Source organism: Vigna umbellata, chromosome 8 (genome assembly GCF_029865625.1).
Source record: "Vigna umbellata cultivar VRB3 chromosome 8, Vumbellata_1.0, whole genome shotgun sequence".
NCBI classification, from domain to species: domain Eukaryota; kingdom Viridiplantae; phylum Streptophyta; class Magnoliopsida; order Fabales; family Fabaceae; genus Vigna; species Vigna umbellata.
In genome coordinates, this window is record NC_142172.1 from 12,658,429 (window position 1) to 12,685,941 (window position 27,513).

General features: G+C 36.3%; 1 protein-coding gene and 2 pseudogenes across 1 annotated transcript; all 3 read left to right on the forward strand.

The window, feature by feature from the left end:
- The first annotated feature begins 3,688 nt into the window (after nt 1–3,688).
- Nucleotides 3,689–8,948, forward strand: LOC124831327 (polycomb group protein EMBRYONIC FLOWER 2-like). Its single transcript, XM_047305282.2, has 9 exons — nt 3,689–3,828; nt 4,866–4,965; nt 5,186–5,241; nt 5,854–5,959; nt 6,087–6,252; nt 6,336–6,413; nt 7,963–8,096; nt 8,298–8,360; nt 8,500–8,948. The coding sequence occupies exons 2-9, from the start codon at nt 4,957–4,959 to the stop codon at nt 8,581–8,583; spliced, it is 696 nt and encodes a 231-aa protein (XP_047161238.1). The 5' UTR covers nt 3,689–3,828; nt 4,866–4,956; the 3' UTR covers nt 8,584–8,948.
- A 119-nt stretch (nt 8,949–9,067) lies between these two features.
- On the forward strand, nt 9,068–12,375 carry LOC148194023 (uncharacterized; annotated as a pseudogene).
- A 5,778-nt stretch (nt 12,376–18,153) lies between these two features.
- LOC148194024 (uncharacterized) lies at nt 18,154–18,845 on the forward strand (annotated as a pseudogene).
- The last annotated feature ends 8,668 nt before the right edge of the window (nt 18,846–27,513 follow it).

Here is a 27,513-nt window from a genome sequence, read left to right on the forward strand (position 1 = left end):
TGACATTAAAAAAAATTAAGTAATTCATTATTCGACAGCATGTGAAAATTACTCATATTGAAAAATAATGGAAGTTGTAAAAAAAAATAATATGACACTAGTTTAAATTGAAAAATACTTTTTTTTTCACAAAATAAATAAAAGATAAATTGAACTTGTGACAAACATGCATATATAATAAAGACGTTATTCAGTTATAATATTGGAAAACAGTTAGAGACATACAACAGACTGTTGCGGTTACAGTCATTCAAAATAAAATCAGAATTAGTCTCTTAAACATAAAGGACCCCTGAGAAGTATTATCAAAATAGCTCTACAAATTATAATCCTAGAAGTACTAAGCTGTCGCATCACCATCTTCTAGCGCTTGCTCCACGGACACCTTCTCTTCATCTGCTCACATCCAATTGGATGATCATTGCAAAAGAAAGCATACCCAAACAAAACACAACCACACAAGCAAGGGTGAGCTAGTTTTACAAGTCATCATACAATATTAGAGTAAATAACACATCAAGAACTACTTCAATCCAAGCAAGTTAAATCATACAACCTAGCATGTCATATACTAGACTTGACTCGTCCGGACATAGAATCACTGTCGAGCTATGGCGGGTTATGCACTCGTGGTGGCTTATGAAACATGAGTTCCCCATCCTACCACACTCACGAGGTTAGCCTGTTCCGGGCCTTGAGGCATACTGAAAGCCCCCAAGACTAAGACCTCCTGCTACTCCTCACCACATGGTTCAATCCTCTCTACTTGAGAATGAAAGACCATTGGAGCGTCAGGAAAACCCCCAAGACTGAGCTTCCCTGCAGATCATTCTAAACACTAAGGCACCACCATGAATCTTCTCCTTGAAGATCATGGAATTACGTCAATCCACCATACTTATTACATTCAACCACCAAACATGTCTCATACATTCACATACTTTCAGTATAATAACATTACCACGATCATACTATGCATTTCAATCATTCCGCACACTTAATTCAAACCAAAACAAGAGCAAATGAGCTTGAACCGAATGTTGTGAGTTTTGGCAGAGCACTGAGAGCTTTGACCGAACGCTGTGAGCCTTGGCCGAACACCTAGAGCCTTGGTCGAACACTTAGAACCTTGGCCAAACGCTTAGAACCTTGGCCGAACACTTACAGTCTTGGACGAACGCTTAGGGCCTTGGCCGAACACTAAAACCTTGGCCGAACGCCTAGAGCCTTAACGCTTAGGGCCTTGGCCGAACACCTAGAGCCTTGGCCGAACACCTAGAGCCTTGGGCGAACACTTAGAATCTTGGCCGAACACTACTTAAGGTTGACCACTAAGAGAGATCGAACGCTATCAAGACCACCATTAAGACCGAACGCTACCAATACCACCCACTAAGACCGAACGCTACCAAGACCACTCACTAAGACCGAACGCTACCAATACCATACACTAAGACCGAACGGTCAACTGCAGCGTTCTGCATAATTATGCAGAATTCTGCATAATTGCTACCAGAACCCAACATGACCATTTCTAACCATTTTTACTAACTTCTAACACCCTTAATTCTTGTTTTATACTTAATTAAACTTATCTAAATAATTCAAAACATTCCTACTACCATTTTAAAGCGATTAGAGTTCAATTTTAACTCTAAAACACCAATTTCAACAACTTAGGGACCTAAATCCAATTATGCTATTTTTAACATGTTTTATTCTAGTTTTAGGACTCGGACCGGTTCTAATTGACTCATCTATGCTAGCCCAAACTGCCCAATTGGTCATTGGAGACGAACCCAATGTCTGAACACATCAAACTCACCTTCGACGCCAGCACATATGACTAGTCACAATTGACTAGATCAAACCAGGGCTGCTCTATGATCAGAGATGTGCCAACTCAGGTTTTTAAGGTTCCTCTATCCTACCAACAAAGTACTCTCAACAAATCCCAGTTAATTTATTTAAGAGTAGAAAGAAGTCAGAGCAAGAAGAAGAAAACTCAGATGTTTAGAGAGAGAAAGGAGAAGGGGCAAATGAACTCAGAGTTGGAAAAAGAAAGGCCCCTACTAAGGTCAGGGTGTCCTCAGTGGTATGGGCCGAACTACCTCAACATAAGGCCCACTTATTTCTCAGGCCCTTACAGAACTAATACCCAATAGATCAACATAATATTATCCAAGTAAAAGAAACATAAATAATTTTAAAAAATACTAAAAAAATTAGTGATAACTTAATTATTTTAAAAAAAGTATAGTTATATAATAAGATTTTATATATGAAATAAGTGTACTTATATAACAAAATTTATATAGTTGCATCTCTTTTGTAAATTTACGTTTATTAATTGTTTTTTATCAATAAGTTAACTATTTAGTTGATAATTGGTAAGTGTACCATATAGATCGTTCGATCAAACACATTTTCAAAGTGGTCGATCGGTCAACTATAATCACACTACTTTCTAGAAGCCTCAGAATAATATGTAATTGATCGGGTGTTATGTAACTGTTCGATTACTTATATATTAAGGACACCAACACAAACTCAACATGATTAACAAGGTAAAACATACTTGAGATATTGGACCGACCCTAACAAAAAAATCCACTTCGAAATTTATAAATACAGGAGTAAGGTAGGAAGTAAGTGATGACATTTATTAGACATTTAAGACTTGATCCTACTAACCGATCGATATTGTAAACTAACTTGAGTGTCATAATGTCTTTGACAGGTACCTCGCTCGGCCCGGACTTTGGAGGAGTAAGGAGGAGTTAAGACATAATTAGAGGAACTACATTGAAAAAGGAATAAGATAAAAAGGTGTGAAAGAGTAGCTCTCGACCCCACAATCCCAAACAATAAGTTTTTATTTTATAAATCTTACTAATAAACTAATTTATTAGATTAAAAATATTCAATTAATAAGCTCATGAACTAATTCATTCACAAATATAAAATGACATACAAAAATAGAAGTAGATAATTTTTTTGAAATTTGTACTTTTTTTAAAACAATTAAATTAATATTAAAGTTTTTAGTACTTTTATTTATTTTATAAAAATTATATGCATTACATTCTTTTATATTAACAAGCCATTTTATTAAAATAAGTTGACTTTATAAATATATAAGTGTTTGAAATCTCACTAGGATTAGAGATATCACGAGTTTATATATATATATAATTTGATACAAATCTCAATTTACATTGTTTTTGATAGAAATTAAAATGTTATCATAAAACATAATTTAATATGTAAAAAAAAATTAATGTAATCAGTTAAAAAAATTATATTTATTATTTTTAAATTTGAAAACAAAAATATATCAAAATTTGAATCGATGAATTTTAATTTCACATCTAGACTAAAAAATTGAAAATATATTAAATGCTAAAATTAATAACGTTAACGTGTATTATATGATACATAAAATAAATTTCTGATAAAGATGACTCTATATTTATGTTAATTTAAGTAACTATTAAAGTTTAAATTAATATATTTATTATATCTGACAAAGATCATTGTATATTAATGTTAATTCAAGTAATTATTAAAATATAAATTAATACACTTATTAATGTTGTATTTATTGTATTCATTACTTTTGTAATTTAGTTTATTGTCAGAAGCGTTTCCAAACTTTGAGTTTATTTCTTACCTCACTTGCTTGCATTTCAAACTTTCACTCCTCTGAGTCTGCACCAAAATCAGCCTTCTTTTTATCATTAATCAAACAGAAACAAAGACAGAGTGGGAGAGAGATCCATATTGGTTTTTCAATCTCTTCTGTTTCATTTTGAGTTCAATTCTGAGGTATCATAGTAAATGAATAATGAATGATCACAAACTCCACACACTTCACTTTTGAAACATTTGTTTGGTTCCATAATCTCAAAGTTCCCATTTACACTGCACTCTTACTTGTCTTCTCCATCTCTTTCACCCCTTTTATTGTTCATTCAAAGTAAGAACCTTTCAGTTTTTATTTTTTCCCTGTCCATTTGCTTGTTTGCTATCAAGATTGTATTTTTCTGTTCAGGAAAGTCTCTATTTATTCGGTTCTCAGAACCCTTTATCTGTTTTGACCCCTTTTTATGTTTTTTGTTTTCTAATTCTTGCTGTGTGATTCCATGCACCTGGATATACCAGTCATGTTTCCCACAATTGGAGAAATCACTGACGCTTCTGTTTCCTACAAAAGTAGGACTTGGCTTGTGATTTACATTCTCTGCTTATATGAGTTATAAAAAGAAAAAGGAAAGAAGAAAAGAAGAGAACTTAGGACATTTTGATACTTTGATATATTCTTGTGTATGCTTAAACAGTTTATTTTCATTGACATGCATAAGGACATAAGGGCCCCTTTCAAAGATTAATGAGCATAGAAGCATGCACCTATATAATTCTATATGATGCTTTTTTACTCCAATAATGCCTTTATGCTATCATCACTAGGCACATATCACTTGCTGTGATAACTAGTGATATCAGCAACCTCAGTGGTTTTCAACTTGATACAAGCTATGAATGTTTTTTTTTTCATCTGTTGACACTCAGGCTTTGGCGTAGCTACAGAGTCTAATCCATTTATGAGTACCATTTTTTCATATTTGAATAATTGTAGTTTTTATGAATTATTGAATCATTTTCAATTGCATTTGTCAATAGAGAAAATATTACATTCTTAAAGATTCAGAGTTTCAGGTAAATATCATATGATTCTGATACTTCTTTAATAAGAGGTGTAGCTGGTGGAACTTCGTATCTTCACTTTGTGACTAGCCTCACATTTTTCATTTGATAAAAGTATTTACAACATAACCAGTGATTATATATGTTTTTTCCTGCAGAAGTCATCCAGAAGAGGAGCTTGCAGCCAACGAGATCCTTTCTGTTTTCTGCAGACCCGTAGAACTCTGCAACATTATTCAGTGACATTCGATGGGAACTGTACTCTATCTTATTTGCTAAAATGATCTGCATTGTCATAATTTTGTTTTTGTTGTTCTTATCATTTGATTTAGAATATGTATGAGATACTGAGTTGACTGTATATTCTTTGTGGTATAATTTTCTCGTAAATTTTCTGGTCCTTGAAGATACTGGGTTGCCGATAAACTATTACTTATGGCATGTTGTATTGCTAATAGAATTGGTTTTTGCTATGCAGCCAGTATTCCTTCGAAGATGCTTGCGCCACAAGGTACAGGAGAAGCAAAACAAGAGGTAAAAGTTATAATATATAGACAATTTAGAGGCAACTTAAGTCTCTAATACGAAGAAGAGGGAAATAAACAATACTAAGAAGTATTTGTTTTAGTGCATTTGTAAACCTTAAATAAGCTTTCTTATATAGCAAAGTGAAGAACACCATCTCATAATACTAAGCAATGTAGGACTAAAAACACACTACAAAAAACTTAATCAAACTACACAAAAAACTAACAGTTACTTGGTTGAAAGATCAAGTTCAAAACTTAAACTTTGATGTTTAGATTTTTTATGTCATTCCAAAATGAAGTAAGATCGGGAGTGTTAATTCAGATTGTTCTATCAATCGTATCTAACTGGTCTTAAGAGCATATTTAGCAATCATGTTCCTTCTGTCTTGATGAATTTCTTATTTCTTGTTTTAAGAGAAGGAAAAATCTTGTTCTATTTGAGATGATACATTAAGTTTCTTATTTTTGTTCATGACTCCTTTTTTTGTTCTATTGTGGGGTTTGCTTTTCCAGATAAGGTTTAATTTACAATAATCCAATGAGACACTGTGTTCATTATGTTCTATCCGAATATGATTTTTGATATGCTAATGAGATATTTTATTTGCATATGTAGAATACAAATGACAGTTTGCTTAAAGAAGGTTTTCAATAATGGCAAAAGTGTCTTTCCTATGTATGTCTGTCTGGCTAGGAGGGCTCCTAATAGTGGAGTTTCAATGGTAGGAGTGTTGCTTCTTAAAATCTGATTCAGTTTCTATTTCTTATACTAACCAGTTTCTTACTTCTTAGTGTAAAACTGTATGATAATAGCTTTTTTGTTTTTTAACATACCGAAAACAAAAAAAGGATACTGTTGTTTATCAAATTGGCCGGATTTTCATCTTCCGAAATTCCCGTGAAGTTGATTGGAATTCTGAAGTCCAAGTAAAGTTTACACTCCCAGAATTGAATAAGTTAGCCAAGGAAGCTAAATCTGACACAATTGATCTCTTGTTTGTCAGCGCAGCCACTGGTATGTATGTGCTATTATGATTGAATTGTGATGGAAGTATCCATAAATTTTCTAAGTTCCTTATTATGACAATTTACATGCAGTAGAGGACTCAAGTTTATCAAATGGAGCTAATTCAAACTCGTCGCCTTTGGATCCGAATCATCTGCCTCTTGGTGAATGTGAGATGTGCTTTAATTGCAAATTTTTTTGAGCCTGCAACAAGAACTAGCCCCATGTTCATATTTTATATGCTAATAATTAGGCAAAGTACTACTATGGTTTGACTGACTAGCCCCGTGATCTGATCTATATACTAATAATTAGGTCAAGTACTACTAATATAGTAGGACTACTAAACTAGTTACCAGATTTGCAATATTCTCTGGTACATGACATGCGACATTATGAAGTTTTGCCATGCTACAAATAGTGACGTATTTCTACATTTCTAACCATGAAAGTGAATCTTGCTTCATATTTTATCTGCTTAGTGATTTCTACATTGGGATGATTGTTGGTGGTGAAAAGTTCCAGATTACATACATCAATTATTGGGGTGTAGTTCATATAGTTGCTGGGCAATTTCACTTAATGTTATGTGAATTTAAGATAAAATTTGTTGCCTTTTCAGTTTTAAGATAAAATCTAGCATGGTATTAGAAATAGAAATTATTATTGGCCCATCTTAACTACTGTGATGTCGTTTATATATTTGTTGGACAACTTAACTTTGTGTTAATTGGTAATAAAATGTAATCTATCATCACATGGTAACACATTGATGAATGCCTCCTTGGAGGATTTAGAATCTCTACAACATCAATGCAATTGAGCCAAGCCAAGCTCCCATGGGTTGGTTCAACCATTCGATCATAACACAGAACAACCAAATGAAAAGCAAAATATGGAAGAGATTGATGATTGGAAAAGGATTTTCCTCTTTGAATATGGATACTCAAAGATAATAATTAAGGGTGGATTTCAAATCCAAGAGGAGTATTCCTCACATTTTAGAAATTGGTAAAAAAAAAATTGATTCAGAGTATTCAAATGACTTTGTTTACACTGTATTTATTGAAAAACAGAAGCTTGTACTAGAGCTTCTTAACTGGGTGTCTAGTTTAGTAAACCTATGCTAACTACCTAGAGTTTGAGAAGCTTCTCTCATAAGCTAAGTGGAAGAAACTTCTCTGACAAGTTTTAAACAAATATTAGTTAACTATGTACAAGGTGGATGCCTAAAACCAAATTAACTCCTAAAATTTTGGCTAACTAACTAATCAATGTAAATTTCAGATAGCCCTTTACAAGACTACTACCGGCAAACACAACAGAATTTTTGTCTCTAGTTTGTTAGGTACCATGCTTCCTTAATTTCAGATATGGTTTGTTCTTCATGTGATACAAAATACTAACCCAGTAGTATACTAATGATTTGGCCAAGTACATATTACAATTACAAGAGGAAGCCCTCTAGTACAAAAAACTACAAAATCCCTAATTAAATTATGAAAATCAGTAAACACAATGAACTGTAATTTCTCAATTGGGTAACTAATTTATTCCATTGTATTCTCTTCAAATTGTGTAAGATATTCTTAAGGTACTCAAATACACAATTAATGCATTGTAAAATATATTTTTGATGAATGGAAGTAATAGATTAGTTTTCCCCCAAATGATTTTTTAGTACATGATGGAATTTGTTCTTCATTTTGTGCTTGACAGCTGGAGAGTACTGTCTTCTGGCGAAAGCAACTTTAGAATCAATTTATATGGCTTGGAATCATCTTCCTACTTTTCGTTTGGGAAACCGAACTGAGATTTGCACAACTTTGGATTTGTTTCCATGTATTCTGAAGGTATGATGATTAACACAATTATTTTTTTGTTTGAGGAGAAAACACTATCATTACTATGCTTCCTTTTACACAACTTATTTATAGTATATGATATGATATGCATGGCACTATATTTTTGGTCTAATAATCCATTTCAAGCTTTGTTATCTATTCTTCATGGTTCCAAAGATGTACTAGTTCATAACTTCCTTTATGCTGCAGTCGGATTTTCAAAATCAGGGTGAAAAAGTCTCCATTCAACGTCCATCTGATGACAAGAATATGGTTAGTTCTAGCTCCAAAGTCATTTCCCACTGAGCAAGAAAATCACACACCTAAACTCCATAATAGACTTAGATATCAAATGGCGAATCAATTGTATTGACTGCTGTTTGTTTCTTTCCTTTTGTTTGTATTTCTGAAGAGCATATCAGAGATGCATATCTCAATTTCTGCTGAAGAGTTTGGGTCCAAAGAGAAATATTCCAGGCCTTTCCTGCACCTATAGTGAAGTTTCGTCCTCATCATTTCTCATATGATCGGGGTAAATTGTTGGACTTTGACAAAATCTCAAAAAGGAAACACAGGGACTTGGATATTATTGCAATTTGTTGTTCATGCAGTTACTCTTCAACTAGTTTTTTAGCAACTTAGAATTTGTCTATTTTTCTATATGGATGATTCTGGATTATTTCTTCATGCTTATAGTTACAAACTATACTTTCTGAGATTCATAGCTGAGTTGCTTCATAGAATCCCAAAAAGTGGTGCAAAGCAGCCAATCCTAAAACTGTTTCTGCAGGATGGCTGGTAGTGACATGGTTACTTTATGATCCTGAATTCATATCAATACATTATATTAGACTTATATAACTGCTGAATGGGAGTTTGTGTGAAAGTGCATTCAAAAATGAGTTTTAGCTACTGTTGACAGTTGTTGAAAACCTCTGAATATATTGTGATTTCTGGTGCAGTAATGAGATTGACACCAAAGTGAAATGCTGTGACTGGATTTGTTTTAACTTCTCAATTAAAGCTGCATTTCATTTCAATGCATGATTTTTCTGATTCCCCTTCCTAATTTCTTAAGAAGCATGAACCTGATTTTTCTAAGAGCAATTGTGATAGGAGATTATTAGTATATGAGAGGAGAAGGAGACGTTAGTTCTCTAACTGTTTTGACAATTAGACAAGGGCGGGAATATGTGTATAAATGAGAGAGCGTTAGTTGGGGAAGGGATCTTTGGAACGTTGGTGTATATTGAACAGGACTGTTATTCCTGTTGGGGGAGGTTAGGCTCCCATTACTGTCCCTATTCTTGTATTCTTCTATTGTCTAATAATACCAGAGAGGTTATACAGAGTCTTGAATCAATTCTTGGTGTGTTAGAGTGAGAGTTGAATTAGGTTTCTTGATTGGAAACCTATCAATTTGGTCCGACCTGCCGGATCCGAATTGGGTGAGAAGTTACGCGACGTGAGAATGGTGAATGATAACGAGGCAAGATTGGAGGCCATTGAGATTACGATGGAGGGAATGAAGGCTGAATCAGCGGCGGTACGACGAGACCTACAGCAAATTATGAAGGCTTTGGGTACGCGTGGCAATCAAACGGAGGGAAGTTCGGATGACAGCTCGGTGAACGACAATCAACATCGAGTTGTGGGAGGAAACGAAAATGGAGGAACTGGCGATAGAGGGATGGAACAGAAACCTTGGCGGAAGAAGGTGGAGTTACCGACCTTCGAGGGAGAGGAGCCTCTTAGTTGGAGCGGAGAGATTCTTTGACATCCAAAAGGTGACGAACGATGAGGACAAGGTGGAAGTTGCGTACGTAAGTATGGAGGGAAGCGCGGCGTATTGGTTCACTTTTTGGAAAGAAAAAGCAAGGAACCGTTCATGGGACGGTTTGAAGACGGCGATGATCAACCGTTTCGGCAGTGGGTGTAGGGGAACAAATTTTGAGAGATTGGCTACGTTGAGGCAGGAGGGTACGGTAGAAGAATTCGCTCGCAGTTTTGAGGTGTTGACGGGCCAGACTAGGGGTATACCTGAGGAGCAAGTACTTGGGTACTTCCTCGCTGGATTACGGGAAGACGTGAAGGGACAGGTGCGAATTCAGAATCCTTCTGAATTAATGGAAGCGATGAGGATAGCAAGGGATGTGGAAGACGCGGCGCTGCGAGTTCAAGGATGGCAAGCAAGTGGGTTTAAGACGAACCCATACGTTATGCGACCCATCGGAAATGTGACGCGAACGTAGCCGGTGAGAACTGCGACGACCCAAGTGGTGAAAACGGAGGGTGGAGGAGTCGCGAGAAGAGAGGGAGTGGCGTCGAACATGGTGACGAGAGGGAGCGTTGCGACGGCCGGGGACGGTCGAATCAGGGCGGTCCGTAACTTGCCCTATCCTGAGTTCCTTAAGAGGCGAGAAGAGGGTAGGTGTTATCGATGTGGAGGGCCCTTTGCCCCCGGCCACCGGTGCACAGAAAAGAGCCTCAGAGTGTTGTTACTGGCGGAGGACGAAGACGAAGGAGAGACGGAGCTGATTGACGATACAGGGGAGAAGACGATGGAGTTATCGGCGTTTTCTGCTGAGGGGTGGACCGGTTCGAGAACTTTGAAGCTGATGGGAACGATAGGTGAACGGAGGGTGGTAGTGTTGATCGACAGTGGCGCCAGTCACAATTACATCAGTCGGAAGGTGATGGAGGAATTGGGATTGACTGTGACGGACACTCCGGCATACTGCGTAAGCTTGGGTGATGGCCATCGGAGGGAGGCGCGTGGTCGGTGTGACAAGGTAATAGTGCAGTTGGGGGAAGTCGACGTGGAAGAAGATTTTTACGTCTTTGATTTAGGAAGGGTGGATATAATTTTGGGAGTTGCATGGCTGGCCACATTAGGAGAAGTGAGTAGTAACTGGGGTAATATGACTATGATTTACAAGGTGGGGGATAGGAAGATATGCATTAAGGGTGACCCATCCCTATCGAGACAGCTGGTAAAGGCTGAGTCGTTGTTAAAAGTGGTGGATGCAGAAGCGGGGGCCATGGTGTGGAGTTTAAGTAGAGTGGAGGCAGATGATAGTAGTGAGTGGGGGACAGATTTGACCGTGGGACAGAGGGCAGAGTTAGTGACTCTGCTGCAGACCCACTCACACTTATTTTGAGGTTTGCATGGCTTACCTCCGACACGTAGCAAGGAGCACCGCATTCAGATGAAGGAAGGTGTTGATCCAATAAATGTACGCCCATACAGATATCCGCATCTCATGAAAGGCGAGATTGAGTGTCAAGTAGAAGACATGCTTAAGGCGGGGATTATCAGACCCAGTTCGAGCCCATTCTCCAGTCCGGTCATCCTTGTGAAGAAGAAGGATGGGAGCTGGCGTTTTTGCGTGGATTATCGAGCTTTAAACAAAGCTACAGTCTCAGACAAATTTCCAATACCTGTGATTGAGGAATTACTGGACGAATTGAAGGGGGCACGATACTTTTCGAAGATCGATTTGAAGTCTGGTTACCACCAGATTAGAATGGAAGAAGGGGACGTGTACAAGACTGCGTTTCGAACGCATCAGGGCCATTTTGAGTTCCTTGTAATGCCCATTGGTCTCATGAATGCACCGGCTACTTTCCAAAGCACTATGAACAACTTGTTGCAGCCGTATCTCAGGAGGTGGGTGTTGGTGTTCTTTGATGACATCCTCGTTTATAGTCCAACGTGGGCCGGTGAACAGGTGGCATTTAGACTCAAGCTACCAGAAACAGCCAGGATTCATTCGGTGTTCCACGTTTCCCAATTAAAGAAGGTCGTGGGGGATAAAAGGATCGAAAAGGAGTTGCCTGAAGAGTTGCAAGCAGAAGGACCGAGTTTCTGGCCAATAAGGGTCTTAGACAGGAGGCAAGTTCAGCAGGGCGAAGAGGTACTACACCAAGTTTTGGTGGAGTGGCAACAAGGGGGTGAAGAGGGAGCTACATGGGAAGATACAGCAACTATTCAGCATCAATATCCCGAGTTCAACCTTGGGGACAAGGTTGTTGAAGGCGGGGGGTAATGATAGGAGATTATTAGTATATGAGAGGAGAAGGAGACGTTAGTTCTCTAACTGTTTTGACAGTTAGACAAGGGCGGGAATATGTGTATAAATGAGAGAGCGTTAGTTGGGGAAGGGATCTTTGGAACGTTGGTGTATATTGAACAGGACTGTTATTCCTGTTGGGGGAGGTTAGGCTCCCATTACTGTCCCTATTCTTGTATTCTTCTATTGTCTAATAATACCAGAGAGGTTATACAGAGTCTTGAATCAATTCTTGGTGTGTTAGAGTGAGAGTTGAATTAGGTTTCTTGATTGGAAACCTATCAAATTGCTTCTTGTACTCATGTTTTCTTGGCACATCTCCCTCTTCTGAATATGCAAATGATCTTTTAAAGTTCTCAGTATTATTTTGAAAAGTACTGTTTGAAACACGCTAAAGCTTTTTGGATTAAACATTTTGCAAAGGTATACTTAGAAATGAGAATTTTGAATAACATAAGAAATGCAGATTTCATAGTTGATTGCTTTTTAACTATTCTGGACTGGTCATTCTAAAGTATTGTATGATAAAAATTTTAATTCTGGACTAATGTTTTTGAAATGATTTTAAATATAGTTAGGAATGTTGATTTCCTAATGTAAAAATTTAAAACCTTTTGAAATGCTTTATTTGGAAAACTTTTTAAAGCCTTTTTGAAAAGCTTGATCTGCAAAGGTAATGGCTCTTGCTAATGCTGTTGGCATGAACTGGCAACGTTTATTCTTAAGTGTAAAATTGGAGTCCAGATTTTATGTGGCAACTTTTATTCTTAAGTGTAAAATTGGAGTCCAGATTTTATGTTGGATTTTCAGTGTTGTCCTATGCTGAGTATTAAAAATACTCTGATGGTAGTATATTAAAATTATTTTTAAAATATTTTAAACCATCAAAATCAGTGTTGTTGATAAGTGTATTTTGAAGACATAACATAAGAACAACACAGAAAAATCCAACAAGATCATCCAAATTTGTAAAATTGCCCATTATCTTAGGCTTACAAGTCAAGCACTTATATTGATTATTTGAGTTAGATACGTGTCTCATATGGTAGGAATCTGTGTATACATTGAAAGTTTCACATTCATTAAAAATATTAAAAAATAAAAATGAACATGTAAGAGAAAAAAGTCTGAAAAAGAGATATGCTCGATTTTCAGTCTTCTGAAAATGGACTATTTTGTAGAAATAGAGGGTTTTCTAGCACCAACTTTTAAAATGTTTTCAGATTAAAATATTGTGGAAGAATGAATATGTCAGAACATACTAAGCATTATTTCGTAATTAATTAATACATTTATGATGAAATGTTTTGAAATGAATAGTTAAAAACCAATTCCATTTTAGATTTGCATCTTCTAAAAAGTGTAAGAATTTAAAATAGTGATTTCCGTTATTACACTCTAAGAGAAGGTGAACTAAGAAAATATAAGCGCAGGGAGACATGACAATAAAATCTGTATTATTAATGATAGAAGTATCATGTATGTAATCCGTGAATATCTATTATTTATTAATTATTATTAGTGAATTTTATTTAAATATTTATCGTGTATCTATTTATTAATAATATTAGTCTTAATTTCTAATTTGATTCTTTTATTTCATTCAAATTTTTAAAAAGACTCTTAGTTATTTATTTTTCTAATTTAGTCTTTTAGTCTTTTAGTTTTTTAAAAAACATCAAATTTGGTTATTTTTTCAATTTGATTAGTTGTTGGCTTCTTGCTTTATTATGAATGGTGGTTTAGAAAGAATAAACTTAATGTGTTGATGGATAAAGAAGAGAAATAATATATGGTTAGTTAAAAATCGGGTTAATGTCCCATCCAAATCTCCTGGTCCTTGTGGAAAGGAAAACGAATTTCAAGTTCGTCCTTTCGGAAAGAATTAGAAAAATCTTATTGATTGCAATTTTTTCTAAACTTTCGGAAAAAGCATGAAAAAAAGGCTCGAATGGTACGATCCTGTCGTCACCCTAGAATGAAAGGGGCGATCTCGTAGTTCTTGGTCTATGAAGATACGTTGTTAGGTGCTCCATTTTTTTCATTAAGGTCAAACCTAAACTTGTGCTTGAGAGATAACATTCTCGAGAAAAGAGGAGTCGTAGTGGTCCTCCCGGATCGCCCGGATCCCACGAGTGAAGAGAAAGTTGGATCTACATTGGATCTCACCTGAATCACCCCATCTATCCTCCCCGACAACTTACAGGGAATATTGACTACCCTCACGCATCACCACGAGGCCTCGAACCACACCGTACTGGGAGAGGCTAGGCTCTGATACCACTTGTAACGCCCCGACAACTTACAGAGAATATTGACTGCCCCCACACATCAACACGAGGCTTTCCAATGTGCTTTGTCCTTACTCGCACACTTTCCGGGAAAACTTCCCAAAAGGTCACCCATCCCCTAAATTACTCCAGGCTAAGCACACTTAACCATAAAATTTTTATGGGTTAGAAAGTTTGGCTTATTTTTTTATTGGTACACGAAGTTTCAATTTTGATTTTGATTTTTTGAATTTAAAGAAAGTTTATGAGAGAAGTTAAGGGGACCATGGTTATAATGGTAGAAGGAAGTTCACTGTATTTTATGTAAGAGGTTCCTGATCACTTTATTTTCACTGTGTATTATGTGTGTGGTTTAGAAAGATGACTCTGTTTATATGTTTTATTATATGCTTATTAGTATTAAAATTAAATTGAGGATGAGATCAAGTTTTTAGGAAATTTTTTAGTGTAAAGCAGGTGCAGGGATTGTTACATTTAAGAGCGTATGCGTGGATGCTTGGATGGGTTTGGTGGACCTATGTGGGGACCTATGAGATTGTGATATAAAAATAAGCTATGTTATTTTCTTGCATTTGTCAACGAATGTGAGATTTTTCGTGTTGCGATACGAGAAGGATATTGGGTCTTATGTAGAGACAAATATTCGAGTGTCACTTCTTTTTGCATAAGGAAGTGGATGTCTTGTTCAAAAGGCTTCCTTGAGAAGTCGGGGAGATAGGTCCGAAGTCGCGATGGAGGACGACTCGAATTGTCCTGTTTTGCGTAACAGGTTGGGATGACAAAGTGCAAGAAAACGACATTGGTTTATGAATGGATTGGTTATGATATTATTTATGAGTAGACTATGTTGTCATGACTAGTTATGGTTTGTGTTTCATGTTGTTTTACTACATGCTATGATGTTAATTCTGGTTGCTCACCCTTTATGTTTGTGATTGTGGTTTCCACCTACAATGATCGTACTTGTACGAGAGTAGATGGTGTTGTAGATGATGCTGGAGTGCAGTAGTTTGACGAGAGATGGGAATTCAGTTATGTTCGGATTTTATTGATTTTGTTTTTTTTTATGTTTTGTGATTATATGTTTCGGTAAAGGTTATGTTTTTGAGTTATTTCGCGTTTTGTAAGAACAACGTTTATGTTTTGTGATTTTGCTTCCGCGATACTTTTTGAATAAGTTTTATTTTATCCGAAGAGAACGATTTTATATTAAACTATATAAGGAAAATGTTATTCTATTTCACAAATGACATCCAGTTAGGGGTGTTACATTTGGTATCAGATTCTCTAATGCTGTTCTAAGATGCTCAACATGCTCCTCTCGATTCTTCGAATATATAAGGATATCGTCAATCAATACTACGACAAACTTATCCAAGCAAGAGCGAAAGATGCGATTCATGTAATCCATAAATATTGCTGGAGCATTTGTCACCCCAAAAGGCATCACAACATACTCGTAGTGCCCATTGCGTGACCGAAAGGCCGTCTTCTGCACGTCATCCGGCTTGACAAGGATTTGGTGATACCCCGACCTCAAATCTATCTTCGAAAATACTTCAGCGCCTTTCAACTGGTCTAATAGATCATCGATCCTTTGCAACAGGTACTTATTCTTGATTGTAACCTTGTTCAGTTGTCGTAGTCAATGCACAACCTAAAACTTTCGTCCTTCGCCTTTACTAGTAACACAGGTGCACCCCACGGAGAAACACTTGGCCTAATAAATTTCTTCTCTAGCAACTCTTCAATTTGCTTTTTCAACTCTGCTAACTCTGCTGGAGCCATACGGTACGGAGCCATTGATATTGGTCCTGCTCTTGGACCCAGGTCTATTGCGAAGTCCACCTCTTGACTCGGTGGCAGCCCCGACACCTCATCTGGAAATACATCGACAAATTCTTCCACTACAGGTATACCACTGATCTGCTCATCAATACTCTACTTTTGTTCTTTCGCCATCACGACAAAACAGGCAGCTCCACTCTAGTAAAAATTAGAATATGGGTTTGGATTTGACGAGGGCGGGGAGTGATCGTCGATGCAAGAGGCACGAAGTGCTTGAGGCACAAACAAGGAGCGGCTCTTGGCAGGCTTCCAATGGAAGGGACACATGGACGAATCAAACATACACCAGAATGAGAGGGTGATAATGCTAATTCTTACCATTATCTAAGCATCATTTTAGTAGCAAAATCAACTCTTCTTTAGCTTATTACTTGCTTAAATGCTCTCTTTTATTTAGTTTTAGTATTTATCTATATTTTGAGCTACATTACGTAAATAATATTCTAATCCCTTGTTTTTTTTATCTATTTCGATGTTAGGAAGATCCTCCATTACATTGAAGAGTCTCGGCGATCCAGGAAGTCATTGATTTAAAAGTCATTTTCGCTTAAGCGAGAATAATTTAGCTTAAGCGAGAATGACTATCTTCTCCAAGAAGTTTATTCTCGCTTAAGCGAGAATAATTTAGCTTAAGCGAGAATTTAGGCAGTATATATACTCACGAGGTAGAAAGAAAAAAGGGGTCTTTGGTTCTTTGGAGGCGCGATTTCACATCTGGAGCTCATGGAGGGCGCGAGGAGCTTGTGGGAACATCTCTTCCTCTTCCTTTGGGTCTCCTTCTTTTTCCATCTTCCATGTTTGTAAGCTTTAGGGTTCTCCATGGAAATGGAGAACCAGATTCATCTTGTTAGGGTTAGATGTAGCTTATGAACTCTTGTGTAATGAATGATTGTTTCGTATTTATAAATGCCTTTTCTATCTATTACTAGTATTCTTGTTTCCGATCTTAAAGCTTGCATGTAATGGGGACGTTCATGACTTGATTTTGGGGTTTCATTGAGCCAGGGATGGGATATGAAATCTTGAACTGAAATAAGAGTCCTTGTGGGTCATTGAGCCAGGGATGGGATATGATTCACATGTTGTCTTAGATCCTAGTTCTTAATACAGGTTTGCTTGTTAGATTGTCCAAGGGATTGGAGTTTGATAAGGAAAACCTAGGCTCTTTCACCTAAGGGATTAGGGCTAGAGTGTTTTAGTGGATTGACTTTAGTAAATTGATAGAGAGGAGATGAAATTGGTTATACACAAGAGTGCATTGGTGAAAACTAACCTTAACAATGTCATTTCATACCATTTCTAGTCTTTTCCATTTCCAAGTGCCCTCAATACCAAAGTCCAACCTTGTAATTACTTGTGAATTTATCTTTTTGCACATATTCTTAAATGATGAGTTGTTCTTGAGTCTAGATGAGTTGTTAATCGCACAATTTTCTAGTATTACAAGTCTCTTGGGAAAACGATACCTGGTCTTACCACGGTTTACTACTTGAACGATTTGGTGCACTTGCCAAAGAGATTAACAGAGGGATCTATAGACTGTATAGGTATGAGACTATACAGTTGAAGGATAGCTTAAAGGAATTGATTTGGCTACTCATATCACCAAAATGCATTTGCTTTTCGGTAGCCTAACCCATAAAAATTCCATGGTCAAGCGTGCTTAGCCTGGAGTAATTTAGGGATGGGTGACCTTCTGGAAAGTTTTTTCGAAAAGTGTACGAGTGAGGACAAAGCACATTGGAAAGCCTCGTGTGTTAAATGAGCAGAAACAAAGCTTCCTACAACTTTGTTTTTCAGTTTTCTACTTTCACCCATTATACAGTTTCATAATTCTGCTTCCTTCTTACGTCAATGGTCGTCATAATTTCATGAAGACTAAGGGTCAATGTTAACCTCCTCGCTCTTAAAACCCTGTCGTTTTTCTTCATCTTCTTCAATCACTTCGTTTTTCCAAATCCCTAATTTCTCAATTTTCAAACCCTCCCAAAATTCATTCTCTCCTTTCATCTCATTCACCTTTCTCTCATCAAACCAATTCTCCTCGTCTTCTTCATCTTCAGACTCCGATGAAGCCCGCAAGCCAACCCCAGATCAAGCCCAAAGCCCGTACCCAAGCCAAAACCCAAACTTTAAGCACTAGGAGATCGAAGGCCCCACAGTGGAACAAGACCTCTCCCCGCTCGCAACCGAGATGCATGTGGTTCTGGAAATCGAACCCTTACTTCATTGGGTATGGTTCACCTCGCTCTCAGTGCGTGGATCACGTACTTGACGAAATCGAACCCCTTTGGTGCAGAGTATTGCAGCATTCGCGTTTTCGTTCTCGGTTCATGCTGCTGCGCGTGCTGAAGTCGGTTGTCTTCTTCAAGACGATCGAGGAAGACAATGTGAAGGCTTCCAAAGTGCAGAAAGAAAAAGAAGAAGAAGAAGAAGAAGAAGAAGAGATGTCCTACATTATGAAAACAATTATTATAAAAAAAAAGAAAAAAGTTGAATTTCTGCCCAGAAAGGACTTGATTCATACCGACAACTTTGGAACCTAATGTATGCACTTTTAAAATCGAATACTAAATTGAAAAAAAATCACTTAACATAAAAACCACGTAAGCTATTAAACCTTAAAAATTTAAGGACGAACGAGTAGTTAAAGGTCAAAAGGATTAAATTGAATGTTTTTAAAAAACTAAAATACTATATTTGATTTTTTATTAAAAAAACCAACAACTAGAGATATTTTTGAAATTTTGAATAAAATTAGAAGACCAAATTAAGAATTAAACCATAATATTATGGTAAGGACCAAGACGTTGAACTTACTTGTGTATGAGTGTTAAGACGTAGTTTGAAAACCATTTAATAAAAAAAATGGTGTTTTATGACACTAGGTTTGAAAGTCTTTCATATAGGATAAATCGGAATGTAAATTTTGGGTTCTGTTTTATTACAATTTATACGTTTTGGAAGAAAAAAATAATTGTATTCCATAAAATGCAGAAAACAATATTCCTGTTGGAATAATTTTGAAAGATGCAATGTGAAGTTATTTTGTAAAGTCTAGGCAGGTTAATTGGTAAAGTATTTTTGTATGACCTAACTCAATCTGAAAGTTAATTTTATTGATAGGTTAATCTATAATATGTTTTCATGTCACTTAATCTCGAAGATGATTTATGACTTTCGAAATACATAGTCAACGTGAAAGATATATATTTTGTTAGGTTATGCACAATATGATAAATAGGAACATTACAAAAATTATTCACAATAGTTATTAAAATAGGAAATTATGTTATGCGGTATGAAAAATGGTAAATGATCAATTATCAAATTACTTTATAGATACATAATTACGAGTGGATAAATATATTAATAATGAATTCATATGTTTTCAAGATTGAAAAGTAATAAAAAATCTATGACCTAAATACAAATTTTATGAAATTCAGAAACATTATATTGACTCTGAAGAGCATAACAAATATAATGTCATAACTATAAAATAGTGTACCTTTGCGCGAGACCAAAGACAGTGTAAAAGCTTAAGTTTATGGGTGTACTTGCTAGAAATGTAAAACAAAAGAGATTGGAAAACAATTCTTAATAAAGTTTTGGGTTAAATATGTTTTTAGTTCCTAAACTATTGGCCGTTTCTGGTTTTCGTCCCTCTTCCAAAGTAAGGTACAATTTGGTCCTCATTCTTTAGAAAAACGTTCGTTTTAGTCCTCAAAATTTTGTTTTTAGTCCTCGTTTTAGTCCTCAAAACGTTCCCTTTTTCGACTAAAACGAACGTTTATTAAAGATTGAGGACTAAATTGTACCTTACTTTGGAAGAGGGACGAAAACCAGAAACGGTCAATAGTTTAGGGACTAAAAACATATTTAACCCTAAAGTTTTTGAAAGAAATCAACAATTCGGATTTTTAATTAGGGTTACGTAATTTTTAATTGAAAAGTTTTTTCTTTTTTTTTCGAGTAATAAAAAAAATTAATTTTAAAATTAAATTTCTTTTTTGGTACCCGTAGGTAATAAATATCCATAAGTAATAACTATTTGTCACATTTTATCTGCAAGTATCCGCAATCACAAATTTTTGTCAATCTCTAGATGGGTCTTATGTGAAATATAAGAATTAAAAAAGTTGTTTGAGTTTGACATTTATTTTTAGCACACTTAGATTTAGTGAAATTACAAAATGCATTCAATATGATTTTGTTTAAAGATAATAAGTACAAAACTAATATGTCTACATTACCTTTACTTGAAACTTTTAATGTGACATCCACTAGGTTCTATGAAATTGAGTTAGGTTGACTTTCGTGGCTTTTGTGTTGTTGGATGTGGTTTAGAGATCAAATTTGTTTCTCAAAGTGGATGTATGTTGAGATCTAAATAATGAATGTATGTTGAGATCTAAATAGTTTAATCAGCACATATATTTTTAAAAAAAGTTTTAATATGCACTAATTGTTATGCTATAAAATATACATATTTATATTACATGAACCTCATAATATGTGTTTTGTGCCAGCTGCAATGCATTAGATTGTCTATAGGAATCTAAAAATTTGTTATGATGTATTAAAATAAGTTCTTAACTATAAGATCAATTACCTATAATACAAACTGTAATCACAAAACTTTTTTTTTATTGATCACATAAAATAAAAAGAAGTCACAATTACACATTATACGTGTTCATAAATCAAAATGTTTTTACATAAACAAAGAATGCTATAAAATACTAAAATGGAACTAGAAGAAGGACACAATAAATAATTTAAGGTTTAATGTTTTGGTATGTCGATTCTTTTATCCAGAATTTCAAATAGGTCCCTTAGTTATTAGGTGTCTCAATTAGGTCCTTACTTTTAAAAAATTGAAACAAATAGAGACTTGCCACCAAATTGGACAAACGTCGTTTAAGAGGCCCTTACGTGACATGCTGACAGTATTTTCGCTTAAGCTAAATCTTCTCGCCTGGGTGAGATATGCAGAAAATTGAAACACAAGTTTTACTGATACATTCGTTTTGTTAGGATGCAATAGATGATGTTAGAGTGAGTTTGTGAATGAAAACTCAAATACCAATGTATTTGACTATCTTGAATGAATGAAGCTGTGTTATATTCAGTCTAGTGTTTGGCTCTCTTGGTAGCTGTTTCAGGGTCGAATTTCATCAAAGTATAATTTGTTGTGTAATCCATGAAAATGAGCTTCCTAACATCAATACCAACAACGACGTTAATGATATATCAAAAAGTAGGAATCCTAATCAAGAAGGGATCATATTCCTATGGAAGCAAAACCATTTTTCTTTATGTGATAAAGTACCAGTGTTTTATCTCTTCATACCTCGCGTCCTATAACTTGAGGAAAGAAAACATTGTTTTGGAAAGAAAGTGGTTATGAATAAGTCCTTCCTTTTCTGAATTTTAACACAGGGTCGCGTGGTCTCTCTTAAGCTAAAATTTTTCGCTTAAGCTAGATTGACGAGACAACAATTTTAAAAGGATTAGCCCAGACGGCCCAAGTTTCGCCTAAGCGAAAAAGCTCAAGTGGATCAACCTTAATTACAGGACATAGTCACACAGGCAAGCAAAGTTTCGCATAAGAGAAAATGTTCCAGTGGGCACCCCAAGTTTTATCCTAAATCTCGCCTAGGCAACTTAGTTTTAGCTTAAGCGAAAATGTCCCAGTACATATCTCGCCCAAGCGAGATGGTTTAGCTTAGGCGAAAATACAGTCAGCATGCCACATAAGGACCTCTTAAACTGTGTTTGTCCAATTTGACGACACGTCTCTATTTGTTTCAAATTTTCAAAAATAAGGACCCAATTGAGACACCGAATAACTAAGGGACCTATTTGAGATTCTATACGAAAAAATGGACCTACCAAAACATTAAACCACAATTTAATTATTGTTATCGTATCTATTCAAATTGTTTCTTACAAAAAGGAAATAACTTTAAGTAAGTATTAGCTTTCAAGTAAGTATTAACTTTCTTATGCTAAACCCTCTTGTAAATCATATAAAGCATGATCCAAGGAGTTGATTATATGTAATTAAAGGAAGAATAAAAACAAAGAAGATTAAAGAAACAATTGTATTGAATATCCTTTATAATGAAAAAAAAAACTAAAGATGGAATAACATTAATAGCTTATACACCTTCTAGGATTGGTAAATTTTCTTAAGTATTCTTGGTGATGAGTTACAAGCTCTATAATCATTAATTTTGAGATTAACATTTTGAGAAGTTAATCTAGTGAGCTTATATTGCATTCTCTTTAAGAGTTATTCTTTTCTTATTTTGAGGTCTTAATCTCAAATGAAGATTAAGAGAGAATAACAAATTCTTTGTCAACTTATCATAATAAAAAAATGGTTTGCATATTTGAATTGATTAATGTAATCTCTTAAGAAGTTATTTTAAGGAAGAACTAAATATAACCCATGAGTTTAGGTGAACCAATATAAATCTATTGAGAGTTGTTAGTTTTGTTTGTTTCCTACATAATCTAGTATAGGAGTTTATTCTACCCCTTTCTAAAACTAGTTGCTCCAACAATGTGTTCCATTATGTTTTGGTTAGTGGTAATGATCTCGACATAATAAATTCAATTACATCTATCTTTCCTTAAACTTGTAACATTTTAAGTCAAATACTTAAGAGTAAGTGGTTTTCCTTTTTGCAAATAATTCCTTGATTCATCACTCCATGTGTTAATCAATGACGCGTTCTTTAAGGTCACTATCACCAATAAAGGTCATAATCTATTTTTTTATGGGAAGAATCGACCAAAGTTCCTTTTTTATTGGACACAAAACTTCGAACGGATTGACCCTTTGCCACTCTCAAGGTTACCTCATAAGCTCTCGACTAGAGAGCTTCTAAAATGTTACTTTTCTCGATATCTCAACCGAGACATTTATGGTAACTTGTCTTTCTTTGTTCGGTCCCTTTCTTGATTGGTATTTAACTTGGCTAAGTTTTCTTTCCTGTTACAGATGTTGGTTTGAATCGCCAAGTGTACCGAATCGCACAAGTAATATAAAATGGTAAAACCAAGTATTGTATCCCAGAGGACTCTCGCCACTAAACAGTCGTGTGATAACTCGATTAATTTAGACTTAAAGAAAATGAGATCATTGGTTTCAAACGCAAAGAAAAAAAAATTATGAATGCAGTTTGATCAATAACAGAATAACACAGTGAACGAATGTTGTTTAATATGAGATGAATATGTTGTTGGGGTTAGATTTCACCAAGTTCCCTCTCATGTATGTAAGAATTCTTCTTTATGCATTAATGTCAACGTCACTCACTAAATCACTTAAACCCGATCCCTTGGTGAAGCAGTCTGTCCTTAATCACTAGTTCATGCAATTCCTAGCATCCCTAGTAATTAAATGTGAAGATCAAGAGCTTTAAGATGACCAAGACTCATATCGTCATCCCTGAGTAATATTACTCTTGGGAGAATTCAACAAGAACCTGAATTGTAAGGAACCTCCCAACACTCATGTAATTCATACATCATGCTATGAATGAGTTAAACAAAGCATGTAATAAGCACAGATGAATACTCTAACAATTAATGAAAAAGCATATGTCATTGAGAATCAATTCAAATACATGAGAGTTCACAAGGTTACATCATCCCCCAACAACAAATAGAGTTTAGTTCACCATAAACATGATGAAACTAGATGAATAGTGGAAAAGCATGAGATAGAAAAACCCTAAAAGTAGAGGATGGAAGCTCCCGCATCCAAATACGCCTTCAGAGAGTGGAAGAGTGTGGTGTTGTGCTGCTCCAGCCAGAGATACAAAACATAGGACGCTTGGGTCCTTTAAATAGAGCGAAGACAGAATAGAAACAAGCCCAAGCCCGTGTCGCCGGCGCTCAAGCACTCCACTTAGGGTGCCCAAGCGGTGAGCTGTGGTCTACCATGCTCAAGCCTCAGAGAGGACGCGCAAGCTTCGTGCTTCCGGCGCTTAAGCGCCCAAAAAAGGGCGCCCGGGCGGTGAGCGGTGGTCTTCCACGCTTAAGCCTTCCAGATGGCGCCCAAGCTTCGTGCCTCCAACGCTCAAGCACCTTAAAAAGGGCGCCCGAGCGGTGAGCGACATTCTTCTGCGCTCAAGCCTCCAAAAAAGGCGCCCAAGCTTCGAGCATCCCTCCCTTCTAGTGTTTTTCCAGGCCTTTCTGAGCTCTATCTCCTTAACACTTCATCCATGCTTTCCATATTATTTCCTTTTCAACCAAAACAAGGAGAATTAGTCATAAAACCATCAAATTCAACTTCAACTCTCTTATTCACACAACTTAACAGAAAAACATGATTTCAAGCAAGTTTCTAAGTAGAAAAGGGTGCATTTAGCATCAAAATTACATCACAAATAACAATATTTTCAACCGTTATCACAACCCTAAACTTAGAACTTTGCTTGTCCTCAAGCAAAACAGAATGTAACTCGGCTTTTCAAAACAATTACTACAATGATTCAACATTTTTCAAAACTTTTTCCTTCATGACAAGAGATCACTTTTATCAGCTCAGCATACAGATGTCAGTCAAGATGTACAGATGCCTTAATTCAATCAAAATCAATGTGATGCTCATATACCTCAACAGATGCTATCCTTAAAAATGATCAATCAACCAAGCAAATATGTAATCAGAAATTTAAAGAACTACTCCTCACCAAGGAAAGTGTTTCACTCAAGCACTCAAAAGTGTATCACTCACTCACAGGTGTATAGTAAGGTGTTGGTGTCTTTTTCACTCTACTATCACAAGGTCACACAAATTAACTTTGCCTTTCATTTAACAACAATCAAACATACTCACAAGCAAGTTGTCTTCACAAGGGCTTTTCATGGCTTGTAACTTGGCTGGGTTAAGAAGGAAATTGGTTTTTCTGGTCAGCAAAATCCTTGAGTTAAGAGAGAAATTTATGATATCATCATTCAAGCACAAACTCTCTTTCTTTTTCCCAACTTTCTCTTACATTGAGCTTTTCTTTTCTTTTCTTTTTATGTAGTCACTGCTTAGCTCAATGCTTTTTCTTTTCCCTTCTCAATCTTTCCACCAACCCCAAACTTGAACCTTTATCAATACCTCACAAATGTTCTCAACTTAACTCAAGGTAAAGATTTTCACAAAGGTTTTCCAAAACATGCAAAAGGCTTAAGGTTCAAAGGTTAAAAAAAATTGTTTTCTTTTTAGTGTACATAAATCATGTGAAGGCTAAGAAAAATAAGGGATAACAAAAGATGACATTGATAATATGAAACCTACAAGCAAGTAGTTCAATCACAGAAAATTCGGGCAAAATCATTCATGCTTCCAAAGCAATAACAATTATTCACAAAAACTCTGAAGCCCAAAACTCACACAGGTAAACTCTTAAGTCCCAGAATTCAGAAAACACTATGCTCAGTATCTCAATCAAAAGCACCTGTTTCTTACACTATGAGCCATCACCTGTATATCAGCAAATCATGCATCATCTCAACATCAATCAACACACTAGAGCATCACAAAGCAGTACTTATCACAAAACATAGCAGTTGAACCAAAGCAGTGTAATTTATCCAAGCAGAGTACAATAACAAAACAAATAATTAAAAGGAAAAACAATAAAAGCAGAAACAAAATAAAGTCTAACAATTAAAGAAATAAAAACAGAAAAATAAAAGAAATCCTGGTCTATAACAGAGGTGATATCCATCAGTAGATTCCTAGTACAACTCATCACTCATCATTAGAGTCCTCATCCTCCTCAGCATCATCATCCTCATCCATAGTTGAAGCTTCAACTCTACGACCCTCTTGTGCTGGTTTAGCGGGCCATGCCACATAGGCTGCAAAGTCATCCTCATACATGAACTGTCTCTCAGGGAATACGAACGTCAGTGTCCTCAGCAGCGCCTGCTCGTCCCTGTATACGGCAACCAGTCTAGAATCAAGCAAAGAATAATACATGTCTCGCATCTGAAAAGGAGCGACATCATGAACTCGCTCTTGGGCAGGTGGTGGTTCTGTCATATGTGTCCTAAGCTGCTATGGTGGTGGTGTTGGCTGGCTTGGCTCATCCACTCCTTTCTTGGACGCTCCAGTGGTGGCCTAGAAACATCAATACCAGCAACCTCACAAAGATGAGTGATCAAGGAGGGATGTCCCAAGAGTGCCTTGCTGGTTAAACCACGGGCACAACTTTGGATCTCATCGGCTATAACCTACCCAATATTAATGCTGAGGCCCCTGAGAACATAATAGAGGAAGATGGACCTCTGGACAGTGATGTCCGATACATGGGAGCACGGCTGGATGTTGGCATGAGAAAATGCCATCCAATACTTGGCTAGAGGCATCAGATGTGGTCTAATGATGTGGATGGGTGCCCCAGACCTGTTCCTCTGAAAGTGTCCTCCAGGCACACATAAAGTGCGCTCCACGTCCTCATAGTAAACTCCTTCCAGCATGGATGTGGCAAACTAACATTGCTCCCCTTCCCACTCTGCACCAAGAAAAGTGTCAATGGTGTCAGCATCAAAGGCAACCCTCTTACCTCTTACGTAGCTAAAGTACGTCTCATCCTCTTCCCCCAATGCTTTTGCATTTGTGTAGAACTCTTTGACAATGTAATATGGTTCATGAAAGTCCTGATGTACTCATCTGCCTTTGTGGATCCATTGTACTTGTTGAACACTAGCATTGCCTAGTTACTAGGCAAAGGGTCTTCTGTGGTTCTTGTTGAACACTAGCATTGCCTAGTTACTAGGCAAAGGGTCTTCTGTGGTTCCTGCAATGAACGATAGTAGACCGAACATTTTAACAATTGCGATGGAATGATGATGGTCATTGCTTGTGGCAAAGCTGCTAGCTTGGACCATCAAATCTGGCTCCTTCCGAGGTTGCTTAACAGGTCTTGGAAGGGTCAAGGTGGAGGACATGGGACCTTTGCCCTCATTCTCTTATCGAATGACCTCATTCTTGACTCTCAACATCCTTATTTCCTCCTTGTACCTCCTCTGCATCTCATCCATCTATTGTTGCATTCTTCTCATCATGTTCATTAAATCCATATATTTGACTTGTATTTATAGGTTTCTCCAAGGACCTCTAATTAGGGTCGGCCTAATCATGACCCAATTTTTTAAAACTTAATTATTAGCATATTTAGCTTAATTAGATGACTA